The following is a 16208-nucleotide window of genomic DNA, read 5'->3' as shown; positions in this document are numbered from 1 at the left end:
TTATTAATTAGGGAAATGCAAATTAAAACCACATTGAGAAAACTTCACACCTATCACTGTGGCGAAATAAAAAATTGTGACATCAAATGCTGGTGAGGATATGGAGAAACTGGATCTCTCATCCACTGCTGGTTGGAATGTAAAATGGTACTGCTACTCTCGAACAGTCTGAAAGTTTCTTGGAAAGATATGGCTCATTTAAACTCAAACCTTACATCATTTATATTCTAAATAGTATAGATATCTGTACAGATACAGCCACTTTATTTCAATAAACCAAATTTATAATAAAGGGGGGAAAGGCAGTAGAAATAGAATACAGAGAACTTCAGAAATAATCTGACTCTTCAGGTTCCTGTCTCTAACATTCCCACTCCCAAGATCATTCCTGCATTCCCCTAAGGGCAAAGGTCCCATGGGAATGTGGTGACAATATAGCCAGTAACTTAGAACTGATGCTGGTACCAAAATATTTATGGCTACGAGGCTCCAAAACTTAAAAACATGTGATTCTGGATCACCTATTTGACTTCTCTGGGGTTACTATTTTGACTGGTTTGAAACAGATGACCCAGTATTGGGTATGCAAGATGATTCTGGGACCAGGCAAGTCTAGAGTATGTTTTAATTCTAACTGAGAAACATGATCTAGATTTCCCAAAGAGATTCGGAGTCTTTGGGGGTAGCTCGGAGCCTTCTAGGCTATCTCTGGATGACTCTAGAATCACTTCAAGTCGAAGAACTCCAGGGTCCTCTTTTCAGAGAATTATAAAATTCTTGCCAAACTCTTGGATTAGATTACTTTTAATTAAAGCCTGGTCCCCGGTAGAAGTCCTCTGCAGAAGGGGCTGTTTCTGAAGTTACTTCCCTCTAATGCCAGAGGGTTTGGTATTCTTAAGATTCAATCGGTGAGCTGTATACAATCAAATACACAAAACCTGTGAATGAACAGGCTTTAACCATACCTTAGAAAGTTGATATAACTATGTGTATTTATAGATGTGTATCTCTACACAAATATATATGCAAATATATAAACATGAAGAATTTAAAAATAAACAGTATGAGGATTCTAGCTCTCCTAAGTTGACCCTTGAACAACATGGGGGTTAGGAATGCTGACCCCCTGTGCAGTCAATGTATAATTTTTGACTCCCCCCAAAACTTAACTAGCCTACTGTTGACCAAGAATCCTTACCGATAATATAAACAGTTGGTTAACACACAGTTTGTATCTTATATGTAGTATACACTGTATTCTTACAATAAAGTAAGCTAGAGAAAAGGAAATATTATTAAGAAGATAATAAGGAAAATACATTTACAGTATGGTACATATATTTATGGAGAAAATCTGCATATAAAGCGGACCTGCACAGTTCAAACCCATGTTGTTCACGGGTCAATGTTGTCCTTCTTAATCCAACAAAACATATTTTACGTGCAACAAATATAAGCTACTTCCTATCAACAAATGCATGTAAATCAAGGATAAAATATATGCGCAAAAAAAAGTTGCACTTATAAAGCAAAAATTCACCCAACCAATAGGAAGGCACAGAGTTAAGTTGTGGAAATAGACATGGTTTCTGCTTCTGGGAAGCTTCCAGTTTGATAGAAGTGTTGCAAGGAGGCAGATAAAAGAGTGATCATCTCTTTTGTTCAGAGATGAAAAGGAAGCAAAAAGGCAGATCACATCAAGATGTTTTACAGACTACATTAATCCTATACTGAAGTCATCAACCCACTCTTCAAAACCACAGAGGATGCACGCATGGGGATGAGGGTGAATGGGTAAAAACAGCAGAAGGCAATTACAGCATAAGATTTTTTTTTTTTTTGCCTTAATAACCAGTAAAGTAGAAACACTATTCAAGATACGACCACCTCTTTTTGCTAATAACCATTTCCTAAGATAAAATGAGGCAGAGAGAAAAGGAGTGTCACAGATACTATATCTGCAGAGTCTTCAATTTTCTTCTAATAGTCTATATTAGTGGTTCTCAATTGGGAGTGATATTGCCTCCTGAGGTCCATCTGGCAGTGTTTGGAGACGTTTTTGACCACCGCAACTAGGGGGATGCTACTGGTAGCTAGTGGGTACAGATCAGGGACACTGCTAAATATCCTATAATGCATAGTACAACATCCCAAAATAAAGAATTACTTGTCCCAAATGTCAATAATGTTGAGATTGATAAGCCATATTATGGTCGGATGTAAAAAAATTAAAAATCAGTAAGTCTCAGTATGAAAGCAATTAGTACCACTTTAAGAAGGATTGTACAGAAACATTCTCTTCTGATAATATAGCTACAGATCTCCTAAAAATACCTGATTGATCCATAATAGGAAAATAAAACATGCTGAGAAATCTTAGCACAATTTTTTTTTAACTGCAAATATTAGCATACAAATGAAAACAAACTTGGAAGATGGAAGGGATAATTATTTTGCTCAACTGATTTTGAATAGCAACTGTTTCTACAACTACAAAAGCAAATGTGGTCATGTTCCTGATTTAGGTCAAATCTGGCAAAAGATTTACTAAACTGTGTCACTAAAAAACAATGCGAGGTAGTAAAAATAAATTAACTCCTAGACAAACAGAAGGAAAAATTAGCCACTGATTTTTGAGATGCTCAATTCTGATGAGACATATTCTAAGTTACTCTCTCACATTATCTAAAAGGTATTTAACCTTTATTTTGTGGTTGTATGATGTAAAGAAGAATGTGAAAAAGAAATGAGCTAACAGATTTTTAAGTATTAATAATATTACAATTCAGTATATCTTAATACAGAAAGACAATTCTTTCCTATGAAACCATACCCACTGAGAAGCAGAATCTGTAAGAAATAGTAAAACAGCAGAGATGCTTGCATATGATCTGATTTTGGTTAAAAGGCCTATAAATGCTCACTAAGCTTTGTAAAAAGGACATAAAAAATGAAAAAGAATAAAAGAACACTATCTACATAATGGAATCTAACTTGTTACAGTGAACAAAACACCTCCACTTAACAAAAATATTTCCAAATCTTAGTTAATGGAGTTAATGATACCATTGGCTATAATGATTCCATCAAAAATGTTAATACTTTAAGAAGACATAGTTCACTGAAATAGAATTTGGTGAAATGCAATGTGGCCCCTAGATGTCTATCACATCTGTCACTGAAATAGATACATGTGACAGCAACCACAAAATTCCCTGCAACAGTCACTTTTTAAATTACATTAGTATTTAACAACTAGTTCTAGAACAGTAGGACTTCATGTGACAAAGCCTGACTAAGAGAGAAATAAATTCATTATTGCTACAAGTCTAAATGGAACCTAGCCCAAATAGAGAGAGGGCCAAACAGTATGAGAACAGGTTGGAAGGTAGTCTCCTTCCATAGGACAATTTTACACCAGGCCTAAAGCTACTCACAACTCTGATTCTTTTACATTTGTTTCTATCAAGAAAGTTTGATATTGTAGAACTGTCCCTGCTCCTTTCTGTGGAGCTCTGGCCCAGGTGGTTATAGGGCAATCATTAGCATGGATATACTCTGATTACCTCTGTCCGCTACCCACTGAAGCTATCTGAGAGAGATGAGCAGATTGGACAAAAATAAAAGATATCTGGACAAGTTAAATACCGCAGTGAAGGCAATTCTTATGTCACCAATGAATTAGGGCACTTTCTTCAAATTAAGCACTGTCAATTAGGCACTTAATAAAAGCAAAAGACATTTATGCAAGCATCTCAACAACAAAGATAAAGAACAGGAAAAGAAAAGCAAGATTTATATTCACTAGCTGGATTTTGAAAAACAAAAACAAAAACGGGATGTTATACTTTAGGCAGAAGTTTTTGAAAGAAATGCTGTTTGAGAAAGAAAATATCTTCTTGTTCCTGATGAATCAAGACCTTTTTTAGTTTCATTAACTAAAGTTATTTTTCCAATACATACAGAATGTTCAGATTTTGGTTAAACAAGTAAAAATTAAGGCAGTGTCTTTAAGCCCAATAAAGGAAAGAACTGACTAACAAGTAAGCCTATCTGTGGGGCATATTGAGCTCATATTTGGATACAGTACTGAACAATTATGGTTTTAAATATAAAATATTAATGTTTCAAAATTTCGGCATTTCCTCATTCTTTCTTTCTAGCTGTGTGAACTTCATATAGCCCATTTAATTTTAAAGAATTAAAGGAACACTTGTCACTTAGTTTTGGAACAAAACATGAACGGTGCTTGACCCAGAACTAGTAACTCAGATAGCAAATGTGTGTATAGATCACTGACCCCGTATAAAAAGGAGAAGGACCCATAGCTGTAAAAATATGGCTGGAAATGGCTAATGTCCTTTGGAATTTACTATAAAACAGAAGATACAAAGTTTTGAGGTACTGTTGCCTTACAATTTACCAAGGTTTATATTAAAAAATGAGGGATTTTTTGTTTTTTCAAAAAAGCACTGTTTTTTTTTTTTCTCTCAGGTTGCAAAGCTCATCTTAAATCTTCTCAGTCATCGTCGTATTGGTTATTATCCCTGAGCTGTGTCTCATCTGCATGTCACATCAACCAACCATTCCACTTAGTGCTGCAGCTTGTTATACCAATTCATGGAGCGTTTCACTGCTTTGACCCAGTTTTCCATACTCATTTCATATTCTTGCCATTTCTTCTGTGGCTTGAAAACCACTTCACTTTGCCTCAGTTTCTTTAGTTCCTCCTTGTCAGTCCAAAACCCTATAGGGAGAAAAAAATTACTCTCAAATTTTAAGGCAAATAAGGAGTCCATAAAGTTTATCCACAAACCTATGTGAACTGGTACACAGATAAACAACTATTGTTTATTTTTTTAACAACTATTGTTTTAAAACACAATCCAAAATATTTTGCTGCTTTTGAATTTTGTTAGATTGACTATCCCTAGGAATAAATACACCAGGATTTCACAATCTTTTGTTTCTAACTATCAGCTTTATTTCTGTGTGGCATGTTGCCAAAGCATGTCTAGAGCAACCTGACCCTGTCATCATTTACTTTCATAACTTGCTAGAAGGAAAAAAACAAAAAACAAAAAACCCTGAAAACAAACAAACAAAAACAAAAAACCCTCCACAAAAACCAAGTAAGAAAGAGTATACTTTCTTTTTACATAATTAAAAAACTAAAGATAGGGGTGCCTGGGTGGCGCAGTCGGTTAAGCGTCCGACTTCAGCCAGGTCACGATCTCGCGGTCCGTGAGTTCGAGCCCCGCGTCAGGCTCTGGGCTGATGGCTCGGAGCCTGGAGCCTGTTTCCGATTCTGTGTCTCCCTCTCTCTCTGCCCCTCCCCCGTTCATGCTCTCTCTCTGTCCCAAAAATAAAAAAAATTAAAAAAAAATAAAAAAAAAATAAAGATAAATTAAGATTTTTGTCATATATCCTGAGGTACGAGGCAACTCCCTGGGATACTCGTAAATCCAAAGTTGGGGTTGAATATAATAAGTAGTGTCTTTTTCAAACTACTGTATTTCATCATGATAATATTGCTTTGGCATATATTGTTCTTCACAAAGAGGATCGTGTGATTTATAATAAAAAGCAGCAAGAAAACACATTTATAACTATGACCATAGTTACGATTGAGGTGTCTTGTTAATTAGGTATATCTTACCTACTTTGAAGTACTAACATAGTTGACAAATCTTCATGAAATACATTGTCTGTTACCAATAAAGCCGACACAAAATTCTTTGCTCTAAAATTTTGTCAGGTCACATTCTTTCTAATTTACAAAGTCAGCATTTTAGACTTACCTATACTTAGAGATATTAACTAATTTATATAAGTTATTAAAAGACTCAAGAATGGTTTTTATTAGTATAGTACAGTTAGATAAGTCTAGTCAGGAAATTAATAAGCATGTTCTTAAAATCCTTATTTCCAGAATTATTTACTAAGGACATACATATTTTTTGAAGTAATTTTTTAAAATATGTATCAAATAGACTCAGTTTCTAGGTGAACTTCGAATATACAGAAGATGTGCATAGCCTTCAAGTCTCAGATTTCTGAAAGAGAAGCAGTCCAACCAGAAATCTCCACTTCTCTGACACAGTAAAACTGCTCTCTGTAGTCAGTGAAGTCACTGTGAACTGGAAAGGTTTGAAATTCAATATAGACAAAAGTGAAACAGATAAAGCTCAAGCCACTATATTATGTTTAAGACAAATTTGTATGTGTTTGTTAAAGTATATTTAAAATGTTCAAGAGAATCTGACATATTTAGTCTTACAACATGAAAAGGTACAGAAGAATGTGATTTACCTTATAAATAATATTAGAATATTTATGAGCATTTGATTTACTGTAAATATAAGCTTAATTTCTTCATTTTGCAAAAGCTGTTTAAGTTCTTGAGAAGACGTTTTTAGTTACACTTGTAAGTTTGCTCAGTTAGGCATATGCAGTTATTAACAAGAAAATCAACTGTATTAAATTTATATTAGTTGAAATATACAAAGGAATTTAATAAATTTTTAAATGGGAATGATTATTTAAGAGAAAGTTATTTTCTTCAATTTAAATTTACCACACATTAATCATGAACAAATGAAAGTGACTGGTGTAATTTTATTCAAAATTAACAGATTTTTAGTAGAATAAGGTTTAAGTTGAACTTACAAGATTTCATGCTTTGGGGATTTATAACCTTAACATGCTAAATATTAGCCTAAAATTTTTAACTGTAAGATATCCTGTTTTGTATGAACACTCTTCCCTTCCACAGAGGAACACATTAAATATTCCCAGTGCCCTAAGGCAGCAATGTTGCTTCCTAGGGAGCCCTCTAATTGAAGTCCATTCTTCACCCCTCCCAACTAATCCTCTCACTAATTGCCAAAGTGATCTGTTCAAATACAGATCTGTCCATGTCCCTCCCCTGCTCAAAATTCTTCAGTGGCTCTCCAGTGCCTTCATGATAAAGTTCAAACTCTTCCTTATGAGGAGTCCACCCCAACTGGACCTCTCTTCCTCTCCAGCCTTCCATCTTGCTGTTCCTCTAATAGCACTTACCGTAAAGGGCTGGGATATTGGCACAAGGTGCTTTCTTTATTAGACCACTTAGCTCTTATGGCTCCTCACCTCCTCACCTGGCTGTCTGCTAATTCCTTCAAAACTGAGCCTCCTTGGAGAGCCTATACCACTTGCTTAATGCCACGGCTGTTCGCCAGGTTTAACACACAAGTATAATAATTTGTTGACTTGTCTGACTGTACCTAGAGACTCCCATAGCGGGGACTATGTTTTTAAACCTCTTTATTCCCAGCGGTGACTGTCATGCAGCAGGTACTCAACCAATTTTCAATAAAGGAAAGAATGGAGTGGTTCCTAATGCCAAAGAAAAGCCTATCTACTCAGAAAGTCTACCCAGAGACCTTCCCTTTGCAGAAGACAGAGCGGCTGAGAATTAATTTTCCCTGCCTCATAATTCTGAGTGAAGAAGTGAAATGAGGATGGAAGAAGTACAACCAGACCATCCACAGAGGAGGTCATATTTTGTGAGTAATGTGTATCTGTGTATGGAGCTTACTGGACACCAAGGTTTTCCAGACCCTCTCTATAATTCTGTCATTTGGGAAGAGAAATGCTATTGGCAAGAAACAGCCTGCAAGACAGCTCTCGCTTTTATAAAATCCACACATACCAACAGCAAGGCCAGCTAGAGAAGCTGCACCAAGGCACGACATGTCTGTGTTGACAGGTCTCTCTATTTTTTCATTAATCAGGTCTGAAGTCATCTGCATGACAAAATCATTCTTACAAACTCCTCCATCTGCCCTGTGGGGAGCAAGATATTTGAGATAAATTATTCCAACAAATGCATAAAAACATTATTCACCCTTTTTAAAAGGGCCACATATAATTTTTTAGATCCTTGATATTTTTTTAAGCTCAACTTTTTAATTCCAAAATTATATCACTTGGCACTGACCTGAGGATAAATAAAGGGCCTTGCTAGGTAATCTTCAAACATTTTTCCTTATTCCTAACATCAATTTTCTCACCTGTCCTGTTCGTCCTGGGACTAGTTTAAAATAGGCCAAGTAAATTAAGCCAACATAAAAATTCATTTGGACATCCCAGCAAAGAAAATTTGATGTTTCCATGCCAAAAAGATGGCTACACACCCGAAAAAGAGATTTTAAAGATGCTTATGATAGGGGTGGCTAGCTGGCTCAGTTGGTGAAGCTTGCAACTCCTGATCTTGGGGTTTTGAGTTCAAGCCCCACATTGGGTGTAGAGATTACTTAAAAATAAAATCTTAAAAAAAAATAAAAACAGATCTTTATAATATACATGTGGGTGTTAAGATCATCTTAATTTCTATATTGTGCTATATTCTCTATAAATCCAAAATTAGCTTCCCTTTGCTCTCCAAATTCCTATGACCAAGAATTTTGTTGCAAAGAAGGTAGGCATATGTATATTTTTAATCCTGAATAGTCATAATGATGAAAGTACTAATAGCAGTTACCACTCACTTTGATTTCTAATTAAATCTATTGGAAACAAAGTTTACGTACCGGACTTTTGTCACAGGGATATTGATCTCTTTCTGCATCAACTCATATAACTGTTTGTTTCTAGTCAAAAAATCAAGATAACTGTTTAGAAGAAATTCATATCATGATAATTCCCTATTCTTTTCAAATTGAGAAAAAACTGGTTTTATATATATGATATTTATAAAATATGCAAAAGAAAACAAATATATTATGTTAACTGAAGTTGATATTAGATGGGGCCTTGGGCTTTTCACCTTGATAAAAGGGACCATATTTTTCATTTAGAATTAAATTTAATCTATTATCATTCCTACAAATAAAAATTTAAAGCAACCATTCATTTAATAGAAAGCTATAAAGATGACATACCATGCATAATACCTAATAGAATTCATCAAATAAGAAATTATCATTTTGTAATCAGAAATTTTTATTTTAAATGTTCCAAGTGTTCCATATTCATGACAGCCACATTCTTAATTTTAATAAACTACAAATGTGCCATAATGAAAAGATCACAGGGAAATATACAAAAAAATAATTTTGGTGATTTAATCTTTGAGCATTATATTTAGAATTCTCCTTTATGAATAAGTATACAAAAACCTTTGAAAGTCCAAACTTTAAATCTTTTATACATAAGAAATTAGATACAGTTGACCCTTGGATAACGTGGGGATTAGGGGTGCCAATTCACCACAAAATCAAAAATCTGTGTGTAAGTTTTGACTCCCCCCCCAAACTTAACTACTAATAGCCTACTACTGGTGGGAAGCCTTACTGATAAGTCAGTTAACACAGAGTTTGTATGTTATATGTATTGCATACTGTCTTCTTACAATAAAGAAAGCTAGAGAAATGAAAATGTTATTACTAAAATCATAAAGGAAGTACATTTACAGTACCATATTGTATTTTTTGAAAAAAATTCACATATAAGTAGACCGCACAGTTCAAACCCATGTTGTTCAAGGGTCAACTGTATTTTTAAAAATCATTCTATTTTCAGATATCAGATCTAAGTGGTATTGATACTATATTAAAAAAAAAAGATGTTAAGGAAATTAGCAATAATTATGTTATAAACAGTATGAATTTAAAGGTATAAATGCTCATTCAAAATTAAGAAATTTCAGGGGCGCCTGGGTGGCTCAGTCAGTTGAGCGTCTGACTTTAGCTCAGGTCATGATCTCACGGGTTCGTGAGTTCAAGCCCCACATCCGGCTCTCTGCTGTCAGCACAGAGCCAGCTTCAGATCTTCTGTCCCCCTCTCTCTCTGCCCCTTCCCCGCTTGCACTCTCTCTCAATAAATAAATAAAAACATTTTAAAAATTAAGAAATTTCATAATCCAGTTTAGGAGAAATTAATAAAAGCAAATGGCAATACTGTATGGGGAGAGATTAGTTTAAGGCCGGTTTTGGTACCTGAAAGCTATTGATTCCAATATTGCTCGTACAAGATGGTATTTACTGGTGGAAGGCTTCAAACCCATAAAAGAGGCACATGCATAGGGGTCATCTAATGGAGCCTAAAGAAGAGATAGTAACAATTTTTATTATTGTTCTAAATTAAATCTATGGAATTAAAGACATACGCAATAAAAACATACCCATGTTAGAAAAAAACAATGCTTATTTAGAGTTAAGAAGTCTTAAAATAAATGACAGTCCCTAAACATGTTAACTATTAGGATAAATCTCTAATAGGACTTAAACAAGGTTGATTTATAGATATTGGACTTAGCTATACCTTCTGTTGGAGCTCATACAAAGATAAGGGACTAAAGCAGAGTAACAACTTATTAAATATCTAGCGTTACAAGAGGAAATGAAAAGCAATCCTAGTATTTCTCCTTTCCTCCACGTGTGAAGTTTTTACACTGAAATTGTTTTTGTAAAGTAGCTTTTTGAGGGTATAAGTTAATCTTAGTAAAAAACCATAATGCAGAATGTATGTTTTTCAGTGTCATAACTTACACCTAATATTTTGTCAGACATTCAAACTAAACTCTTCTATTTCTTAGCTTAATAGTCATATTGCCTAATATGAGAAATGACCCAGCCTAACATCTGTCTTTAAAAGAGCCAAAGTCTTGTAGCATCCGGGTGGCTCAGTCAGTTAAGCGTCCGACTTCGGCTCAGGTCATGATCTCATGGTTCATGGGTTCGAGGCCTACACTGGGCTCTGGGCTGACGGGGCAGAGCCTGCTTCAGATCCTCTGTCTACTTGTCTCTCTGTCTCTCCCCAAATTGTGCTCTTTCTCTCTCAAAAAATAAATAAATATTTAAAAAAATAAAAGAGCCGAAGTCCTGAGGTGGAATTATGTATCTATCAGATGAATTTTGTATTCATTGCATCCCCAGAAATCCAAGACAATTCTAGAACACAAAGATGAAGAACAAAGACCCTTGCCAGAGCTTATGGTCTCACTAGGAAAGATACAGAAGAACAGTTCCAACATCTGATAACAGGTCATGACAGAGGGACATTCTAGTGCTGTCAGAAAATGATGGTCCCTAGGAAAAGCACCTTCTACCTTCAGGGCCTTGAAATATCATCTCATTACCTGGAAAACTTTTTACTACCCCTTCTCCTAGTTAATCCTTCTCCTCTTCCAAAGCTTGGCTCAGATTCCTCTGGGAAAACATCGATCCCAGAGACAAGGCCAAGCCACCATCATTGCTTTTATGGAGACTGATGAACTTTGCTTCATATCATGTATATATAACCACATACGTTTGTGTGGATGTCTGTTGAAACTCTATCTTCCCCGTGGAAACTCATTTAATGTACTTCCTATGTGTCTCCAGGTCCTTGCAATGCATCTGGCCCCCACAGGGAATCAACACACATTTGTTCAGTCAATGAACAAACAATACTTTTCCTCATTATTTAACTGAAGAAATTCCATATTACATCTTATCTGTACTGTAGCTATGATTTTCCTCCTATTGTGATTTTATCCTGATAATTTTCCAAATTTATTAACATGTTTTGGTGATCCACTCAGTAAAAGCTTACTTATACAGTAACACTGGTCTATATCAGGTGGTAGAATACTGTATTAGTGCCTAGTAGTGTGCTATGGTTTTTTTTTCTGCATAAAAATTACTCCTTCTAATTAATACACCACATAAAATCCTGGTATGACCAGCCCGAAATGACTTTTGTAAAAACAGCTATGGACATAATTTATAATTAGTAGTAGGTCAATTTGAGGGGGTAATAAAGTCCATAGACACATAAACATTTCTTATAGGTTATAATGTCCCTGCATTAGTTAGTCCAAGTGAATCTGTCTTTGGGATGATATGGTAGGAAAAACACTGGGAAGTCCTTTAGGTCTGGTCACATCTCAACAGGGCAGACAGCCTCCAGCCACACCTTCAATCCGTCAATGTCAATCCCTTGAGTAAGCCTCCCAGACCATCAATCAACTAGGAACAGGGAGATTCTGTAAAGTTTTGCTTGGAGCCCTGAGCTAACCTTGCAGACCCCTGCCCAAGGCATAGACTACCAGCCTCGGCAGGCCCTTGTCACCATGGGTATCTTAGCCTAAACTGCTGGGTACTTGTAAGATGGTTAATGTCAACATGCCTCTTGCCTGTTGTCAACCTTGAACCTAAAGGCATCTACTGTGTCTTCCCGTTCTCATATTTTATGTTATACCATGAACCAGTACAACAGAAGAGTTAAGAACTTGGACTCTGGAGTCAGAACAGCTGGGCCCCAAAACCAGCTCTGTTGCTCACTAGCTGTGTGAGACTAGGCAAGTGACTTAACAGCTCTAAATCTTACTTTCCTCATCTTCAGAACGGGATGGTAAGAGTATCTTCTGCCTTGCTGAGTTACTGAGGATTAAATGAGACAATGCATGACATTTAGAACTGTGCCTGACACATATTTCACTACAAATTTTATATTACTATTCTTGCTTACCAAACCCCTTCCCACTACTGACTTTCTTCATATCCCCTTTCTGTGCCTTCTGAATTCTCCCTTCTATTGTAAATTAATTCTCCCAAACCATAACCAATTCTGAGAAGTTCTTTCTACTGATTTTGTGGTTGCTGTAACAAACCTGCCTCTTTGCTGGGCAAATTGCTTCAGTTGTAGCTATCCAGAGGACTGCCAAGCTTCCATACCACAGGGACCAGAAGAACACTGTACTTTTTTTTTTTTTTAATTTTTTTTTTAATGTTTATATTTATTTTTGAAGGAGAGAGAGACAGCATGAGCGGGAGAGGAGCAGAGAGAGAGGGAGACATAGAATTTGAAGCAGGCTCCAGGCTCTAAGCTGTCAGCACAGAGCCCAATGCAGGGCTCGAACTCACGAACTGTGAGCTCTAAAACTAAAGGCAGTTCTAATATTCTAAAATTAAAGGCAGTATCACAGATACTTGACCCTTCCTTTCCATTCCCCAATCCCTCGTTTTCTTTAGTTGTTGACATAGGCAGTTTATCAGCGATCTCCCTCCTATTTTCCAAACAGCTTAGAATCAACACACTATTGTCTGAATTAACTTTCGGTTTCTACTTAAGAGTTTCGTGTTACATTAGGAAATACTTGAGTTTGTAGTCCTCCTCCACCCTTCTCAAACCCACCAGATTGCCAGGTTGCAATCATGGCAGGGAAGGGACATATTTTATTAACGTGAAATTAAAAACCGCGTCTGTGAGAGTTTCCTCCGATCTTTTGGGTTTTAGTAATACTTTTTATCATATATTTCATATTATTTTTACAGACATATGGATTGATGCAGAAGTTAAAGACAGCTGCCAAGATAAAGTCACTACTAAAGTCCCCAGCAAATATTTCAAAAGGGAAGAATATATAGTAGCCTAACTACCTTGGCTGATGACAACTATGCATCTAAAGCTTCCTCCTGAAACGTCAATCCAACAAATACTCTTCGCCCCCTGTCCTATGATGGATGCTATTTAGTTTCCTCACATTACCCTAAAGAGGACCTAGTGCAATCTCTATTATGTCATTTATAAACTTTTAGTCCTTCAGGGTAAAGTACATAGAAGGAAATTATTACAGATACTAAAATAATGCCCAGGGGAACCTGGGTGGTTCAGTGGGTTAAACGTCCAACTTCGGCTCAGGTCATGATCTCGTGGTTTGTGAGTTCAAGCCCCGTGTCAGGCTCTGTGCTGACAGCTCAGAGTGTGGAGCCTGATTCAGATTCTGTGCCTCCCTCTCTCTCTGCCCCTCTCTCTCTCTCTCTCAAACATAATAAACATTAAAAAAATTAAAAAAAATAATGTCCATTTAAATGTCTAGTTTGGAAATACTGTATTTTTAGAGATTTGAAACACTCTGATTTAATCCTTTTCCACCAGTTTCTACATTATATTATCCAAACTTTCAAATTTTGGACTTCAACTGATTGCCTGAATATAGCATGGACTAGAAGAGAAATTTTTGTTTTTTGAAAGGAAATAATATTTAAAGAATGATTAAAAGGATAGGATAAGCTTCCCAAAAAAAGGAATTTTGTTCATAATAATATACCTTAAAAGTTTTTTAAAAAGCCTTTGTAATAATATGCTAAAATCAAAGGCAATATCCATAGATCTTTCAAATAATTACAAAGTCAAATATTACAAAGTCATTTCTCTTACTGGGTTCACTTTCTGATTAGGCAAAGTAACCAATACTCCACCACAACCAAAAGAAAATTTGATTTTTAAAAAAGTTAATGAAATTTATAACTGCTCAATATACCCATACGTGTGTGTGTGTGTGTGTGTGTGTGTGTGTGTGTGAGAGAGAGAGAGAGAGAGAGAGAGAGAGAGAGAGAGATCTTAACATTATTTTTCTAATTCTCAACTTCTTCTAAGTAAAAAATGTCAATATACTGATACATTTTCCCCACTGGGAAATGGTTAATTTTGGTTATGACAAAATAATGCTAAGTCTTATGTAAAAGTTCTATACCAAACCTACCAACTTTTCATTTCCATAAGGATAGAGTTCTAAGTTGAATTTGCTCCGCTTTTCTCATGGAATTAATGCTAGATCACAGCTTCTCAGCCCTGGAATGTACCTTCACTTTCATACTGCTCAGTGCCCAAACTTTCAAGTAAGGGAGTGGCAGATAAATAATTTTAAATGTAGGTATGAGTAGAGAAATGTCTGTTAATTGCCATTGACTAAGAAAAAAAAATACCTGCAATCCACTAAAAGATGGAACAAAACAGACTCCTTCAGAATCTTCCAAACTTTTGGCCATTTTTTCAGTCTCAGCAACATCTGTGAAAAGGTCTGCAAAAACAAAAATAACAACAACAAAAATGCTAAAACGAAATGGAGGGGTTGGAGAGGAACAAATAGAATTATGTTATATGACTAGTATTTACCTGCATCCACATTTATTATGAATACAGTATGAAAGGTCGCTCACTTGAAAGCATCAACACCAAGGCCAATCTGCTCTAGTATTATCTGGGCTCTCACACTGCATAGTTTATGAGCCCATGGAAGGTCTTCTTAAATGGGCTCTGTATGCAGCAGGACTTACTTTTTCCTTTAAAGATATTTGGACTGTTTAAAAATCAATTCTCTGCTTTTTTGGCATTAAAATAAATTATTCTCCTGAAGATAACACCAATCCTAGCTTTCTGAGGAAAAAATCATCTACCTATAGTAACCAAGAGAAACAACTGAAAAACTACTCCACCTAATGGGTTCAATGAGGGGCCGGTAATAGGTAGATATATGAAAAGCCAATCTTTAAAAAACAAACAAAAAAAATCAAGATCTAATTAATTTAATATACTATTTTTACTGAAGTGTATAACATACATGTAGAAAACTGCACAAATCCCAAGTATACAGCAAGATGAATTTTTAGTGTGAATACACCTAGGTAAACAACATCCAGATCAAGATACAAACTTCTTTTGTTTAACATAAAGTGTGTGAAATTCATTCATATTGTTAAAAGTGGTTGCACTTCATTCTTACCCTTGTATAATATTCCACTGTGTGACAATACACAATTTATTAAACTATTCTACAGCTGATATGCATTTGGTTAGTTTCTAGTTTTGGGCTAATATACATAGGCCACTTTGAGCACTCAGACATTCTTTTGGGTGAACATATGTGTATGTTTCTGTTTGTTATATACCAAGGGATGGTAATGCTAGTCCTAGGGTCTACAAATTTAGGACTAACTTTAGAAGATAGTGCCAAACCATTTTCCAAAGTGGTTATACCAAATTAAGGCTCCTGCCAACAGTATGAAACTTGCAGTTATGCCATATTTTTGCCAATAATTGATACTGTCTATGCTTTTCATTTTAGCTATTTTGGTGGATTGCATGATGGTTTGATTTTGTGTTTCTTTATTAATTAACAAAGTTGAAATCCTATTCATTCATCAGTTGGATATCCTTGTTTGTGAACTGACTCCTGAATAAGCATGTAGGACAGATAGCACAGATCAGATGAAAAAGCTCAAGAATCAGTCATAGTAAATATTGAAGGCTTTGTACAGCCTCAAGAAAATTGTTTTAATTTTATTGCATGTTTTGTTATTCTTACAATGAAGAACTGAGTAAAGTTTAAGAAACACCTATGTTAAAACTCAAGTTAATAAGGCTAGTTCAATAATATCTATAAATTGTATTCAAAATGA

The 16208-nt window shown here is 35.5% G+C and overlaps 1 protein-coding gene across 2 annotated transcripts in view; it reads right to left on the bottom strand.

The window, feature by feature from the left end:
- GK5 (glycerol kinase 5) overlaps positions 1–16208 on the bottom strand; it is a 78553-nt gene continuing 62345 nt past the window's right edge. For both annotated transcript variants that reach the window (XM_049628726.1, XM_049628727.1), the window contains 5 exons: positions 14736–14830; positions 9981–10084; positions 8574–8633; positions 7694–7827; positions 1–4747 (listed from right to left, as the gene is read on the bottom strand). In XM_049628726.1, coding sequence (XP_049484683.1) covers positions 4593–4747; positions 7694–7827; positions 8574–8633; positions 9981–10084; positions 14736–14830 — 548 coding nt within the window. In that variant the 3' untranslated portion in view covers positions 1–4592. The remainder of the gene's footprint in view (positions 4748–7693; positions 7828–8573; positions 8634–9980; positions 10085–14735; positions 14831–16208) is intronic.

This window comes from Panthera uncia, chromosome C2, assembly GCF_023721935.1.
Source record: "Panthera uncia isolate 11264 chromosome C2, Puncia_PCG_1.0, whole genome shotgun sequence".
NCBI lineage: Eukaryota > Metazoa > Chordata > Mammalia > Carnivora > Felidae > Panthera > Panthera uncia.
Note: the sequence above shows the minus strand (reverse complement) of the source record. Positions and strands in the feature narration are given on the sequence as shown.